Source organism: Sitophilus oryzae, unplaced genomic scaffold (assembly GCF_002938485.1).
Source record: "Sitophilus oryzae breed Bouriz unplaced genomic scaffold, Soryzae_2.0 scaffold_1297_pilon_pilon, whole genome shotgun sequence".
Taxonomy (NCBI): Eukaryota; Metazoa; Arthropoda; class Insecta; order Coleoptera; family Curculionidae; genus Sitophilus; species Sitophilus oryzae.
In genome coordinates this window covers 9,149,487-9,166,647 of record NW_022145945.1, presented here as the reverse complement: position 1 = coordinate 9,166,647, position 17,161 = coordinate 9,149,487, and the positions used below count along the sequence as shown (strand labels likewise).

The window sequence follows — 17,161 nt, the reverse complement described above, 5'->3', positions numbered from 1 at the left end:
ATAATATTAATTTCCATCATAAAGTATAAAATATAAAAAGTTGCATAAAAATATAAATAGTAATAATACTTTATAATTTTTTGAAATGCCGAATGAATTTGACTAAATTTGAATAAACTTCTCCTCGTCTATGCTCAAATTTATGCTGGTGACGTACTCTCGACCGTCGATCGTGCGACTCCAGTGCGCGGCTACAATCGACTTTCCGACAGGTCGTGCCGCTCGCGCCGCTCGCTCTCGCCGATACCTATTCAGTGCGCGCGGAGCTTAAATAGTATGGAACTGATACGGAACGGAAGCTTACGTATAGCGCCAATACAATAAGCATATTTAACGAATATGGAATGAAAACGGAAGGTATAGTGAGTCTCACTATTATACATTTCGTTAAAAATTTGTATCTTTTGAAGAGGGTAATAGATTTAATTAAGAGGCAAAAGAATAAATAAATATCAGCAAAATTTTAACAGAGCTGGTGCAAATGTAAGAACTTGACAACGCTGTTTCCAATACGCTTCAGTCCGTCCGGCAAAAAAATGGAAGGTAAGGATATGGAACGGAAGGGAAACGGAACGGATACGGCGCATTGTCCTATTCATTTACATGATATAATATTTTATGTGAACAGAAGGGAAACGTAAGGAAGCTGATATGGAAGGTACAGAGAATCAACTTTTAAGCTACCATCAGTAGGTACTTATTTGTATAAAAATTAAAGATACAATCATCAAGACAGATAAAATCACATTCATCAGTGGATTTTCCTGACAATAATATGGTTTTGCAAATTAACTCACGTTTTATACCTTCTCGTCGTATAAAAGTAATTGTTTTATGCTTCTCGTCCTTGACACAGGACACAGTTTTTACAATGGTAAACTTAAAAGTAGTGTAGCATTATATTTTTATATAAAATAAAAACAAAGCATTTGTAGTTGACCCAAGGCTAGATTACATATTAAATATTATAATTACTTATTGTTTATGTAATTTAATAATATATATTTTTTCAGTGTTTTAAATTCTTTGTAGTAACAATAATTAATTGTATGCTTCTCATATGCTTCTGTCGATATGACAAAAAATATGTAACTTGTTCTGCTTAAGTAAAATGACAGACATATAGATCATACCCAGTGGCGGACTAAGCCTGTCGGGGCGGTGAAGCTAAATGTGGCCCCCGGTCTGTTTAGATAATGATATACTTTTAATGCATATTTTGTAAAAAATGAATGAGGTATGTATAATGGTTGATAAAATTCAAGTATTTATACAGGGTGTCCCAGGCTAAGCCTGCGTTAGAGGTTTCTAGAGAACTACAATATCTAGATACGAGATTTTGTGCAATGAGATCTATCGATTAAAAATATTTTCAATATGGCGGCACTTTCGGAAGTACCGGAAGTTGACAGCAACTTTCTTAATTTAAATAGGTGACCCCATTTTTGATTACACACCTAAATTCTCTGTAAAATTTTATGAATTTTGATATTAAACACTCTGCACCTAACGTTAACCGTTTTTGAGAAAAAAAAATATTTATAATTTTTAGAGGAAAAAAACTGCCTGTCAAAAATATGTATATAGCCTAAACGTCAAATTTAATGATTGCCACAGCCACTGTACCATAAAGAGAAGACATGTGGCTAACTATGTCAAAAATTAAATTGTCCGAATGTCATATAATAATGGCCGAAGCTGTCATGGTATTGAGCGATTAAAAAATATACATAAATAATTTTTTTTCAAATGGAAATCCACTTTTTTTATTTTACTCGTGAAAAGGCTTTCGTTACTTTCGTTTTTAAAATTAGTTACTTTTTGACTATACATGTTCCTGTACCTAAAATAAATCGTTTTTAAGTTATTTAAGATTTAGCTTTAAAGCGTATATTTTTCTTGATTTTAACCTCGCCAGTATATTATCGATCATCATTTCCAAGCTAACTTTGCGCTGTTTTTTTTTATCGTACGGTATATTATTAAAATATCAACTATTAGATATCACTAAAGAACGAAAATACGGAGGTATATATATAGACACTTTTTAAACTTTATACACTTTTTAAACTTTTAAGCAGCAGTAGTTATAATATAGGAAATTCAAATAATTCATTTTCTGACAGATTGTCTGACTGTTTGACACTTAATATCAAATAATATACGTTTTCAAACTAAATCTTAAATAACTTAAAAACGATTTATTTTAGGTACAGGAATACGTCTAGTTAAAACGTAACAAATTGGAAAACCTTTTCACTAGTGAAATAAAAAAAGTTGGTTTCCATTTAAAAAAAAAATATTTATAATAATTTTTTAATCGCTCAATTCCATGACAGATACCGCCATTCTTATATGACATTTGAACAATTTAATTTTTGAAATAGATAGCCACATGTCTTTTCTTTATGTCACAGGGGCTGTGATAATCACTAAATTTGACTTTTAGGCTGTACAAATTTTCTTGACAGGTAGTTTTTTTTTGTCAAAAAATGGTAAATATTTTTTCCGCGACAAAATATTATTTTATTTAAAAAATACCGCGACTTTGTAAGTCCTCCAAGATCCGAGGGGCCCCTTCGCTGTCTCAGGCCCGTGGCCCACGTTATACTAAAGACTTCACTGCTCATCATCAGTAATGAAGCTAGAATACAAGTTATGCTGTGCATTGGTTGTCATTTTGAAGAAAAAGCCATTGACAATTACTGGGGCCTAATAATTGATAATTAAGTAAATACCTATCTGCTTCCATTTATACTGTTTATAGTTGGGGTATACGTATGGTTTGCATACTCCACCTACAAACTGCTTTATAACTACTGGACACATATTGGCCTTGTTTACCAGTTGAATAAAAAATTACTTATTAAGATTCGGAGGCCCCCTAAAAGACGGGGCCAGCGGCGGACCGCCCCTTCCGCCCCACCCCCCTCCTTAGTCCGACACTGATCATACCAAATAAAGTTTTAGTCACATGATTATATGTGCAAAATACATTACTCAACATAATTATTGCATATTTGAAAAAAGTAATTATTTAATAATTCTAAATAATGATTTTCCTACCTTCCTCTTATCTTGCGAGTTTTTTTAGGATAATTAGAATAGGCGCCGACATTTTTAATTGGCCGACTATTTACTTGCAAAGATGAAAACGATATATAATTCTTTTCATTTGAGTGTTTTAAAAAGCTCCAGTCTTGATAGTTTTTAGAAATGGAGCTTAGAATCCGAATTGGTAAACATGATTTGATACAAACTAGTGCTTTATTTTGCTGTTATAATACCTGTGATAACACCAATTTTCAGGTGTATTCCTATATATTAAATTTTTTAAAAATATGGATTTTTATAGGCTATAAAGTTATTGTTTATTAAAACACAAATTACTTACAGAAATGTTTTTATTATAAACACCTTCTTTGTTTATAACATATATGGGGACATATTCAAGTGATTGTTATTAGAACATTTATATGTATAGTTAGCAAAAATAATCAATACATATGTAATAACTTGTCGTGAACAAAATATTTAAATACATATCTGTATATATTTTAGTTTAAGCATTTCCATGACACAACTGTTACACATTGTTTATTCTTAACCAAACACAAAATAAAAATAATATCGTTAACTACACCTATTAAAGCTCAGAGTGATAATTTGTTCCATCTAACTGGTACAACAAATTTACTAACCTAATAATTTTAATATTAAAAGAAACAATCAATTATTCATTTGTGTAAAGTTATAGCCCGTCCAAGGAAAGGAAACATGACAGTTGTATAGTCTGTGTCATTTTAAGATATTTCACAGATAAATTGCGTTTTCTGTCATATTTAGTATTTCGTCTGTCAAAATCTTTCCCGACTCCATGGACATGCTTTATTTTACAAATTATGTTCCGTATCGCCTGTTTTATTAGTGTCATTATTTAAGTTTGCCTATCATGGCGGAATATGAACTGTAAGAATGGCACAAATAAAAACTAAACCAGAGCAAAAATTAATTTAATTATAGAGTATAGTATTTCCGAAGTCAATTGTAATGAGACTGTTAATTCCTTAAGAGTCCCAATCTGTTCCAACTGACTTCATATAAACTATACCGGGTGTTGCATCGTCGGCGTCGCGCGTCATTGGGAACATAGGAAATCCCATGCAAAATTTAGACTGTCCAGATATTGGCTCCCCTATGGAACACATGCCAATTTTGAACAATTTTGGACAAGCCGATTTTAGGTAATTTGAGAAAAACTTAATCGATATTTAAATTAAAACTGAATAGGTAACAATCAAACACCAGTCAAAAACTGACATTCCTTAAGTTGTCAGCGTCATTTTCAAACGTAACTTAATTTTAATAAAATTATAATATTCAGTACTAGTAATAATTTATTGTTATACACATAAAGAAAAAGTGAACATGATAAAATACGCGGAAAATAGATTAGACAGTGTATCTAAATGTTCCGGTTAATGTTCCCTAAATATTAAAATTTTATTAAAATTAAATTACTTTTGACAATGACAAAATCATAGTTTGTAAACCTAAGGTATGTCAGTTTTTGATTGGTGTTTCATTGTTACCTGTTCGGTTTTAATATAAAAATCGATTAAGTTTTTCTCAAATTACCTAAAATCGGCTTGTCCAAAATTGTTCAAATTTGGCATGTGTGTTTACCAAATGTAGACCTTTAAAAAGTCTATTTACGACTTCGAAATTTATTATTAATTTCGTTTAATTATAAATAAAAGACAGTGTGTTGCATACAAGAAACTTTATTTTATATAAGGACGCATGTATGAAATACCTATAAAACATTGGAAACGGACGTTATGCCACGATCCACGATGGTTTTGCAGTTCACAGCACGGCTTTTTAAGTTTTAATGCCACTTTTTCACAATTATCACCGGTTGGAGTAAATAAAACTTGAATTAAACTCACAAGATAGCAATTATTACTTTGAAAATGGACGCTATAAACACTGAATTTCTTTAATGAGAGCGGTTTAGATTTTGAAAGATTATTATGATTTTTGAAGATTCTGACTTTGACAAGAGAAAATTATTTCTGTTTTTGTTTGCCGTTGTTCTTAGCGACCGCTATAGCAGCGCCAGATCGCGTATAACGGTCGCGACCCAAAATAATTTCGCGACCTAAAATTTTTACGGGCTTTCCAATCTAAACTTGTTGCATTTATCTATGAATCATAGTTTGTAAACCTAAGGTATGTCAGTTTTTGATTGGTGTTTCATTGTTACCTGTTCGGTTTAAATATAAAAATCGATTAAGTTTTTCTCAAATTACCTAAAATCGGCTTGTCCAAAATTGTTCAAATTTGGCATGTGTGTTTACCAAATGTAGACCTTTAAAAAGTCTATTTACGACTTCGCTATAAAATCCATAGGGAAGCCAATATCTGGACAGTCTAAATTTTGCATGAAATTTCCTATGTTCCCAACGACGATGCAACACCCGGTACATGTACCATCGAAAAAAAAACTAAAAGTTTACCTAGAAATGACAATTAATGACATTAACCATATAAGTCACCGTTATGGTATCATTATTTGGTTCATTATAGAATAGAAATATTTTCAGCAAAATATAGACATTCTAAATAATAAATAACTCTAAATATAAGCATTTATTCAATTAATTTTATTTGTAGGGTTACCTTCATCAAATTTATTTATATACAAAGTGTCCCAATATTCCGTGGACATAGAACTACTATGTATATTTCTAGAATCAAATTAAGTTTATTGAATACAATTTACCTCTATACAAAAGTGCTTCGTTTGTCTGTTAGAGGGCATCAAACTTTAAAAATTAAACACATTTTGCAGATATAATAAGAACCGTTATTCCGATTTGAATGAGATTTGGGGTGCCTATGTTTTGCTAAGTGTTTTAACATTTGGCATTCACAAAAATCAAGAAAATCTACGGGAAGGGTGAAAACTACCCCCACCCCTACGAAAATTTTAGTGTAAATATTTTCCAACTCCAACAACGACCGATTTTTTTGTAATATGGTTCTTCTAGTATGTACTACATTTTTTGTCTCTTGTAAAAAACGCCACCAAACATACTTTTTGAATTTTTTTTTTCTGAAGCTGACTTCCAAAAAATGTTGTTGGTCACATCAAACTATGGAGGCGCATAAAATCTATTATGCTCTAATAATCTAGTTGACGAAAAATTGGAATGTTATGTTATTATCACAAATTATTTTTGACAATAAGCGTCATAAAAAGCTTAAAAAATTAATAAACTTTAAATCGATTAACGTTCAGGTTTATTTTTGATTGAAGCCCTCTAATGGACAAACGAAGCACTTCTGTATAAAGGTAAATTATATGCTATTAACTAATTTTGATTCAAAAAATACGTAGTACTTCTATGTCCACAGAATATTGGGACACCCTCTATATAAATCAAGAATAATTCAACGATTTTTTCGTATCCCTCCATAAAAAATAATTTCATAGATATATAGTAGGGTTATTGAAATATATCTTAACCACCTTTATTTCCTAATATACCATGATATTAGGAAATCTATGTAGGATTTGATATAGCAAAATCTCAAGCCTGCTATGGGGCTTTTTCAGACTACTGAAAAACCTTGTATAGAAATATAACTATATAAAAAGTTGTACAGGGTGTCCCATTTTGGTTGAAATCATATGGTATCTCCGTTATTAGTGAAGATAGAAGGGTGCGTTTTGCACAAACCTGTCCCACTTTTTTGTCAAACGGAAGATGCCTTTGAAGAAACTTAACTTTAGTTCATATTTTCAAGAATATTTTTTTCGTACAAAAACAGACTACGCCACTGTATTCTACGTAAAAAGTTCTGCAAGAATCAGTTTCCACCTTCTCGATATGATCCACAATAACGGAGATACGGGGGCTGTCCCAAATTGCAAAAATTTTGAAAAGACCCTGTAGTTCAGAAACGTCTTTCGTTTGACAAAAAACTATAAGGTAACTGCAAACCGCATGGTATGTGCAAACCGCATCCTCCTATCTTTACTACTAACCGTATGATTTCAATCAAAATGGGGGAGGGACACCCTATACAGAGTGTTAACATATATTTTAGCCCATAGTTTCTCCGTAAATATTGCCTATATAATAGCAATTTAAGCAAACGAAATTATTACAACAAATTATACCGACTAAAATAAAATTATTCTTAAGAATTACTGGATTTATCTCACTTCAAAAAACATATATTATGCCCTTATAACCTCAATTATACTATAAACTTAAAAGTAAAAATACACATTTGTATGTTTTTTCTTCACCACATATCAGTTAAAAGTAATTTGGTCTTGTGTAATATTGGCAGATATCTCTTATGTAGACTAGACCTAGTTTAAAAAATAAATACATTTAAGTAGGCTTTAAAACTTATAGAGCCGGTCCTGCATTATCTTCAAAATTAGGAAATCTTTCAGATTTTTCCTCTATCCTTGTCATATTTTCCAGAGTGGAAGCCATCATTCGCAAGTTGTCTACACCTGTAAGTAGTTGCCTAAAAAAGGATTTATTATAAATAAATTTTGGTTATTAAATTATGAATATTTAAAAAAGTGGTGCAAGTTAGGCTTGCTGTATTCTCCGCCGGTGCTGCCACCATCGAAGAATATCTTAAACAACTGGTATATACAAATACAGGGGTTAGTTTAAATAGCTAGTATATGAAAAATTTGTTACATAAAATTATTCTAAAAGTGTTAGGAAGTATAATTTGTGAAAATTCTAAAAATAAAAACAAAAAAGTAAATATTTTGATATCTTCAGAAGGTCTAACTTATATTATAATTTATTATTACAGCTAAAAAAAACTTTTTAAATGAGTTCAATTATGGTGCCAAGCATAGTACTAACAGAGAAGAACAATTGTAGAGAAGCGACAAAAACCGTCGGCACTATTGAAGTAGGGGGACGAAGTTTTGTGACCTTCAAATTGGCGTACGTGAGAGATATAGCATGTTTATAGCTACACCGAGAGAAATTCAATGAATGCAAAAAAAATAAGAAAAGCTGTACACTGAAAAAAACATGTGTTCAGTAAAAAGTATATTAGAAATATTTAGGAATCATATTGAAAAGTAACTATCTTTAAGATTTAGCGGGTTTCCGCGATTTCTGGATTTACCGCGTTCTAACCATTTTCTAACCTATCCCTTTTAGAGAGATATTTTCAAATCGTACCTGATAATATTGTTTGCTTCGAAATTAATATTCGAAAGTGTGTTTTTAAGTAAAACAATTTTAAGAAAAATTCGAATATTTATCAGCTGTTATCACAAGCGTTAAAACAAACCAAAAAGTAAATAACATGATTACAGTTGAGGTTTGGAACTGGGGTATTACAACAGCAAAATAAAACACTAATTCACCACAATATACCAAAACACTTTATTTCTGCAGTGCATCAGCAGATGATTAAAACTAAAATGAATAAAAAACATAATATCTTTATAATATGAGAACATAGATGGTAGATTAAATTTAAAAGAAAGAAAACCCAGAAAAGATTCAGTGGTTCTGAAAATATAAGCAAATTTTTATTTTAATTTTCAAAGAATCTCGGTTATTCTGGACTTTTTTGAAAAACGGTAAAGAGAAAAAAATAGCTTCATTTATCGAGATCTACCAGCCCTGAAAATATTTGCACTTATTTAAGACTCATCCTGTAAATCATATTTTACATAAAAAACCATATTATATTAAAGATAACACAACTCAAATTAGCGTCGCTAATATATTATATATGCGATTAAATATTTAATTTTCTAATAGTTTTAAATGTCTAATTATTAACGTGGTTATTCATTGGCAAATCCTAGGTTTAGCGCGCTTATCCTAGGTTTTACCGCATTTCGGACATTTACAGTCACATATACACAAATAAAAAAAAAGTAAGATTTCAGGACTTTCTATTAATAACGGCAACGCTGGCCGTATTCCGAAAACACGTTGAGATGACAGTTAGCATGTTTAACTCCCACTCCAAATTTTTAGGGGGGATTCGTTTTGTCGCTTCTCTACGATTGTTCTTCTCTGGTACTAAGCACCGGATTTGCTAGTGGGTTCATAACTGAGGCTATTTCGATTATAACGAAGTTTTTTAAAGGTACATAATTATAATTTTAGAAGACGTTGATTAGAAGACGATGTAAGCACTAGCTGATTAAAAAAAGTATACCATTATTAATATTGCAAATTATATTTTATCCTCATAGTATATGCTGATAATTTTTTTTTATTATGTAATGAGCACTTTGTTTACTCACTGGTTTCGTCGAACTGTTTAAATCCATTTTTGCTTTTGATCAAATCGGTGTGAGAAACTATGAAGCTATAAAATGTTGTTTTGGGAGAGTTGAATATCCGGGAAAGTTGAGTTATTGAATGTTATTGCACCCAACAACGCCTTAATTACGCTCTCCTTTACGCCTTAACATTTATTTTGGAAACTTTATTAACATTTGAAATTGTCACAACACAATACAACCCCTAGTTCGGGTTCTTTTTCACTTAATTACTACCCGAAACAGCGTTACATCACACAAACCTCGTACCTGAGTGTTTTATAGTTTCAATAACTGCACTAGTAAAAAATCAAATAGGTACTTAAGTATTATGACAACACACCAAGCCTATAATGTAAATCCTATCAGACATTATCCATTGTAAGCCACTGTAACAGTTTGCAACAAAGGACTAATATTTTTTTACTGAGTCATTGAGAAATGTTGAGTTATTTTATGTTAAATCAATAGCATGTAAAATGATAAAAAAATACATTATGCTATGTAACGTTATAACTCATTTATTTATGGTAACAACTAGTGATGGGATAACTCGAGCGAAAATTCGCTCGACTACTCGATTATTGAAATAAACGACATCGCTCGAGTATAAACGAGACATGCAAGTGACGAGTACCAAGCGACGAACGCAAGCAATCCTAGAAGAAATAAATTGAAATCCGATTTTAATGTGACATACTCGATAAAAAGCCGAGCGAATTTTCTACATACATTGCAGGTAGCAAATTTATACAACGCCGTATATATATTTATGCGTCGCGTATCTGAGGGACAAAATTTTACTTAACTAAATCAAGCTTTGAATAAGAAGACTAAGGAAGGAGCATAATGCTATCCGTGTATTCATGCATGGTGGGCGGAAAAAGGACTCTAGGGTGGGGATCCTTGACAGTTCCGATTCATTTGACATTTGAATTTGATTTGAAATTTTGTGGATTTGGCAGTCTTTACGGAGCTTATTTTACGTTATTTATTATTTATTCTACTACTGATAGTTGTATAAAGGTAGTAAATCTAGATGGAAATTGTGGCAGAACTTAAATTAACAGTGACACTATCGCGATTTATTGAAAAAGACTCTAAAATAGTTGGTTGTGTAGTGTGCGGTAGATCTCGGCAAAAATCGAGTGAAATAATGGAACAACTTTTCGCTAGTAGGTGACTATACAGGGTTGTTCACCACATACGACACGGAGTATTGTAGCTAAACGATGAAATTTTTACAAATTGTAAGTTTGGGGTTCGTTGAAGGACTATTAGAGCTACAATTTAAAAATATTTTTACAAGATACAGAGTGTCCCAAATAAATAAAAAATATCAAAGTTTTTTTTTTACATCGAACACCCTGTATATTATTACATTTTTAGTTTCTACGATTAAAATAGAGGTAAATTTGATTAAGGTTTATTATACTTAAACCTTACCGTTTTTGAAATATTTTCAATTTTGTGAAATTGCAGTAAAAATTTTAAAGCTTCATTTCTCCAAGGGTATCAATGTTTTTAATACTAAATATTTATTGAAGTTTATTTATTGATCAGTTATTGTGTTGCAATAATAAAAATAATACTACCTTTTACAGAGTGTCTAAAAATTTATTTTAAATAATTATTAGCTTCAAACGGCAATAACTTCTTTAATTTAAATGGAATGCCCTGTATATTTTAGGAGAATCAGATGCACAATTAAATTGTCTATCAAATTATATTATACCATTTTTTACCTATCCCTTTAAGTTTTCGTAGAAAATGCGTTTTCTTCAAATTTAGACCTCATTTATCAATATATCCATGGAATATTGACATTTTAGATTGTTTTTAAAGCAACAAATGTACAAAATGTACAGACTAGTAATATTATCGTTTTTAGCAAAACGATAATATTACTAGCCCGTTTGTATGCACAAAGAAAACTATTTAAATCTTTATAAAAGAGTATGCCATTAATTAAATATAACACCATTATGTCCGCCCATATACTAATTAATGACATACTTAATTGTGTTCGTTAATAAATTATTATAAATAAATGTGGATTTTTGAGTCAGAAATCAATATAATAATAAGTTATCAAGTTAAAGTATTTGTTGTTATAAATAAGCATTTATTAAAAAATGAAATATCATTTTTAAGGGGTTACTTTTTATCACACTGTCTAATACCCATATAAAATTCAGTTTTTTAGTATTTGGAGCAATTATTATTAATCAACGCAAACAGTCAGTTAATGTAGTTTGAATACTGGAATCATATTAATTGATCCTCTTTAACAAATATTTAAACAGTTTTTTTTTTATTTTTTAATGAAATAAACGAATTATATCGACAATATTAGTATCTGTACTCTTTAAAAATTTGGTACATCTTTAAAAATAATCTAAAATGTCAATAGTCCATGGGTATATTGATAAATAAGTTCTAAATTACAAGAAAATGCATTTTCTACGGAAACTTAAAGAGATAGGTAAAAATGGTATAATATAATTTGATAGACAATTAAATTGTGCATCTGATTCTCGTAAAATATAGAGGGTGTTCCATTTAAATTAAACAAGTTATTGCCGTTTGAAGCTAATAATTATTTAAAATAAATTTTTAGACACTCTGTAAAAGGTAGTATTATTTTTATTATTGCAACACAATAACTGATCAATAAATAAACTTCAATAAATATTTAGTATTAAAAACATTGATACCCTTGGAGAAATGAAGCTTTAAAATTTTTACTGCAATTTCACAAAATTGAAAATATTTCAAAAACGGTAAGGTTTAAGTATAATAAACCTTAATCAAATTTACCTCTATTTTAATCGTAGAAACTAAAAATGTAATAATATACAGGGTGTTCGATGTAAAAAAAAAACTTTGATATTTTTTATTTATTTGGGACACTCTGTATCTTGTAAAAATATTTTTAAATTGTAGCTCTAATAGTCCTTCAACGAACCCAAAACTTACAATTTGTAAAAATCTCATCGTTTAGCTACAATACTCCGTGTCGTATGTGGTGAACAACCCTGTATAATATACATACGTGTAGTAAACCGATCATTTATGAAATTCACTTAAATTAACTAATTATATATTTTTTCTTGCATTTTTGCTTTTATTTACTACTTGTCAAAGATTAGATGTCAAAGAATTTAGATACGTCAATTTGACTTACCTGCTTCAGTAGCGTATCGGATGTTTGTGTTAATAAATAATTATTAAAACTTATCTATTTTTATTATAATAATATGTTTTTATAACAATTTTAATAACCACCAACATTTATTCTACCCTACATCATAGTTTTACATTTTTTAAATAAAATTAGAACGGCACTGATAAACCGGAATTTAAGTCGCCATATTTGAGTCCCATCGCGGAGGACCTAAGATTTTTGATAAGCTCCTTCCTTAGTCTTCTTATTCAAAGAAATCAAGCGATCAAGCGAATGACTCGCTGCTTGCTGCTTGCCATACATCACTGCGTACGCTACTTACTGCTTGGCGTTAACTTACTTACAACAAGCGACGGGTGAAAAACCGTATTTTTAAATACGAGTAATATTTCGCTCGAGCGATCACTCGGTTATTGCAATCGCTTGAAACTGGAGTACTCGATTATTCAAATTAATCGGTTTTTCCCACCACTAGTAAAAACTTCTAACAAAAATGTTCTTAAAAAATTTAAAAAGTATCTATGACTTAAACAGAAGGAAGAGTTGTATAGAATTGGCACACAGATTATTAAGTTCTCACTGGACAAATAGTCAATAGTTATTGGGCCTGCTGAATTCGTTCTACATAACGTTTTTGTAATGATCTTGACTATGGTCATACAAATAGTGTGTAATATGACTTATAAACTAAAATTATAGGTAAATATAGAGGTAGAGTCTGTCTGGCAAAGGAATACAACATTACTGATACTTGTCTCTCATTTAAAATTAAAATTAGATATTTCTTGTAATTTTTGAATGTTGTCTTTCAAAATCATATATATGTTCTCTCAATGGAAAAACTATCGTAAGAGAGTCTATATTTCCATATTCCATTGTAAATAAAGTCAAATAAAAGTACCTTAATGAATGTTCTGCAGTACTAGCTGCTGTTCTAAGCTCCTGTGCCAGTCTATTTGAAGAGAGATCTACTTGGGAGTTCCAAGATGAATGTCCTCCTACTGCACCTTCATTTAGTTTCAAAACCTGATTCTCTGATCTCAATTGGTTCATTTGTTCCTATAATATTATCATTAGTATACAAAAGTGATGATACCAGTCTTGAAATAACTGGATAATTAATTAAATACCAGTTAAAGTAAAGCCACAGAAAAAATAAAACTCAATATTTAAATTAACCACCTTATTGTTTGTTCTAAAATTTCTATTCTAACTATAAAAAATACCTTAAGTGATTTAATCTCTTGCTTCAGCCTATGTACATTATTTTCAGCTACAGCTGCTCTCCTCTAAAATATCAATAAATTCTTGAATTTAAACAGGTTTTAAATAAACATTTTACTGTAAACATACATGATTTTTATCCACTTCATCTTGAACTAAGGAAACCCTTTGTCTAGCTGCTGCCAACTCTCCTCTTAATTCTAAACACCGCCGACATACCTCAGGTCTAATTCCTTGGGGCTCAGGGGGAGAAAATGGAACAGGTTCATGTCCTGGTCTTACTGGACCATCAGTAAGAAAGTCTGGTAAGCTCTGAGAGTTCCCCACCTTTAAAATATATTTATAAAGCTTATACAAAAAATATATTAAGTTAAGATATACCTCAGACAATGAAGAGGGTCTAGGAGATTCCACTGAGATATTAGCTGATATAGGTAAATCTAATGGAAAAGCATTTCTCATAGGAAGTCCAGGTAAATCAAGTGGTATTGGTTCTCCTGTTGGACTTGTCCTGTATAATAAAATATTAAACATGTGGGCATATATTTTTTACACAGAACTACTACCTAGGGTTAGAAATCCCATTCGTATTATTTGTTGGTGTAAAGTCCGGCAAGTCTAAGTCATATTCAGGGCTGGGACATGTTCGCTTCCCTGGAAATAAAATAATTAGAACAGCCAACCAAAAAGGTAAAAAACAGTTTGCCTAAGTAACACTGTTCCATAATCAAATGATCTTGAACAAAATCTGGGAGTGCAGAAGAAAATTCATTATTTCTCGTATTCTGCACTGGTTTCTTAGTGCTCTCTGGTGGAGAGTCATTTTTTGGCCTGTTTTCGCTGTAATAAATTATTATGAGACACATTATAATATAAGAAAGTACTTGTATTATTTACCTATAAACCTTCGGCCTTGCTCCAAGTGATTGATAGCTTTTATTGGAATTGGCACTATCCCTTAAAAAGTGCTTAAAAGAAAAAGGATTGTCATCTCTGCGAGGGTTTAAATCGCGTGTAGTCGAATTAGTACTTTCAGAAGTATTAATTCCGGAATCTCCCTGTAATTCTAACCTAATTCCTTTAACTTTGTGCACACAATCGTCGCCCAAATCTAAATCCAGACTTAAACCTGGACCGCCGGTACGTTGTTGATCTTCACGTTCCGATTCTGAATCGCTGCTATTTTCATTTTTATATAAAGGTTCACCGGACATTTCTAAAAACAACAAACCACATACAAAAATATTTTTATTTTTGTTTTTCACTTGGTATATGGCGGATGACTGACATCTGACATTTCTCTGACTGTTGTTTGACGGTAGACAGCTGTTAATTTGGCTGTGGTTGACTGTCTGCTAAACGGACGAATACAATAAATTAATCGTCCGGTTATTTGATAATCATATTATTTATATTTTTAGTTTTTGAACAATTGATTTTCAGTTTCTTAAATAATATTAATTCATATATCTACCAATCTTAGTTAAATCAAGATCGTTTTTAAAATCTATCAAGACTGGTGCTGTGTGTATAAAATATTTTGAATTTATATATTTCCATTAATTTAATAATTCAATAATTCTATCATCAAAGAAGATAACTGAAAAAGTTAGTTTACTTGTTTATTAACTTATGAATTATGGAATTATAATGAAAGGCAAGGAAAATTTAAGGTAATATGCAATATATACATAATGCTATTTAAAGAAGTCTTCAAAACCTTGAAACTGGCTCTGGTAGAATTTTTAGAGTATATCGAAACCGTGATCAAAACTTCAAATGGAGAAAATTCTGGAGTTAAAGGTAACTCAATCAAAGATCACACAAATAATAAGATTTATGTTTGCTCTTTCAGTATTTGTCCTACTTATATTATGGCTAATTTTGCTTCACTGAATATGAAATTCATTTATTTAATTTATCCGTGTAGCGGGCGACTAACGACAGCCGTTTTATTTTCTCTTTTAAAATTTTTGAGTGTACTAGGTTGGCAAATGAGGACTTTATGTTTATAATTTATTAAAACGTGGATATTCTACAATTACATGTGAAGTGTAAAATAATGATTTTTTGTTTGTATAGATATCTCACAGGGTGTTAATTCAATTATTCAATTCGGACAGTGTTAAAAAAGGTTGGTTAGAATTTTAAATGTGCTATTTTTATACTTCTTTTGCATTCATTTTTAATTGTATTTGAAAGCACTAATTAAGGCACTAATATTAGTTGATTTTTAATTTTTGGTGTCAGCCAGTAGACTCTTCACTTTATGGGTAGTTTACGTTTGTAAATATGTACTAGTTTAAGGTTTTCTGTAGATATGTAAAGATGTACATAGTATTTTAATATTAGGTATAATAAAGGATTTATGCTTAAAAATATGTTCTGTATCCGGATAACCACTTATTACTTATTGTAAGCTTGTAAATAGGTTCATTCTGGGTTCATTAATTTAAATAAATATGTAGCAATTATTAATATTTAAATCAAACAGATCAAACATGGATCAAACTGAATTTTTAACGTATTTGCGGCGAATTGTTCACATACATTTTTAGTTTTAATATTACGGATATAATACGATGTAATAGTAGAAGGAAAAACTATATAAAAAGAAACAGAAATTATTTTATGTCTCTATAGAAAATTAAAATTATTTTAAATTAAATTTGAGTTTATGCAACCAGATAATTACAAACGCGTATCACTGGTTGCCACTTTAAATTAACTTGTAGGCGGAAATTTAGAAATTTCAAATATAACGTGAAATATACCAGTATTTTTTGCGGTCAAGTGAGTTTCGTTCGTTAGTATTTTGGCGAGACCTTAATTACGCGGACAAGTTGACCGAAAATAAACAAAAATAGATTACCGACGTCCTAATGTAATTTGTGTTTATTTTGCTACAGGTTTTATCGATTAAGCTTTGTTTTGATCTGAGAAGACGCGCATTTTTTTTAAAACTGGGAACATCCTATAAGTCGATAAAGTATTACAACAAATAAAGTTACACATTGGCGAACGTTGGCAGTCAGCAGCAGGTCGCGTTCCTGCCGTAACGCGAAGGCGGCTCTTGATTGGTTGAGATTGGTGAATGAAACCTAGGTGCGATAGCCACATTTACTGAAAAGCAGGAAAGGTAAGTAAAATACAGTTCGTAATCGTGATTGATCGTAAATTAATCGTTAGTTATGTTATCGTTGTTTCTTTACTATATTATTAACAATGAGAGTGTAATTTATATGTAGCAAATTATACAGCGTGACAAGAAAAAAGAGAAAATTTACAGTATAGATACAGTGGAACCAAAAAGTTCTATTGGACAATTTAAACAAAATTTAGACGATTATTTTTTTTGGGAAATTATATTTGAATTTGTATTGATTATTTTTATCAAAATAACTCTCAAA

The 17,161-nt window shown here is 30.6% G+C and overlaps 2 protein-coding genes across 3 annotated transcripts in view; one reads left to right on the top strand and one right to left on the bottom strand.

Moving 5' to 3' along the window:
* Positions 1-6,888: 6,888 nt before the first annotated feature.
* On the bottom strand, positions 6,889-15,030 carry LOC115874716. Its single transcript, XM_030889961.1, has 8 exons — positions 14,649-15,030; positions 14,458-14,591; positions 14,318-14,405; positions 14,133-14,262; positions 13,881-14,078; positions 13,754-13,816; positions 13,429-13,586; positions 6,889-7,554 (listed from the first exon to the last, which is right to left on the bottom strand). Exons 1-8 carry the CDS (start codon positions 14,963-14,965, stop codon positions 7,431-7,433), a joined length of 1,212 nt encoding a protein of 403 aa, XP_030745821.1. The 5' UTR covers positions 14,966-15,030; the 3' UTR covers positions 6,889-7,430.
* A 728-nt stretch (positions 15,031-15,758) lies between these two features.
* LOC115874715 overlaps positions 15,759-17,161 on the top strand; it is a 68,372-nt gene continuing 66,969 nt past the window's right edge. The window contains exons 1-2 of one of the 2 annotated variants that reach the window (XM_030889959.1): positions 15,759-15,885; positions 16,661-16,890. The gene's annotated coding sequence lies outside the window, so the exon portion shown is untranslated. The remainder of the gene's footprint in view (positions 15,886-16,660; positions 16,891-17,161) is intronic. The other variant, XM_030889960.1, reaches the window with a different exon arrangement.

What these genes read in the sequence shown, in the direction of transcription:
- LOC115874716 (XM_030889961.1), bottom strand. Translation starts at nt 14,965, where the DNA reads ATGTCCGGTGAACCTTTATATAAAAATGAAAATAGCAGCGATTCAGAA. An exon ending in GCAAGGCCGAAGGTTTATAG is followed by an intron (nt 14,592 to 14,648) that starts GTAAATAATACA and finishes AATTTATTACAG; the next exon opens with CGAAAACAGGCCAAAAAATG. An exon ending in GACCCTCTTCATTGTCTGAG is followed by an intron (nt 14,079 to 14,132) that starts GTATATCTTAAC and finishes TATATTTTAAAG; the next exon opens with GTGGGGAACTCTCAGAGCTT.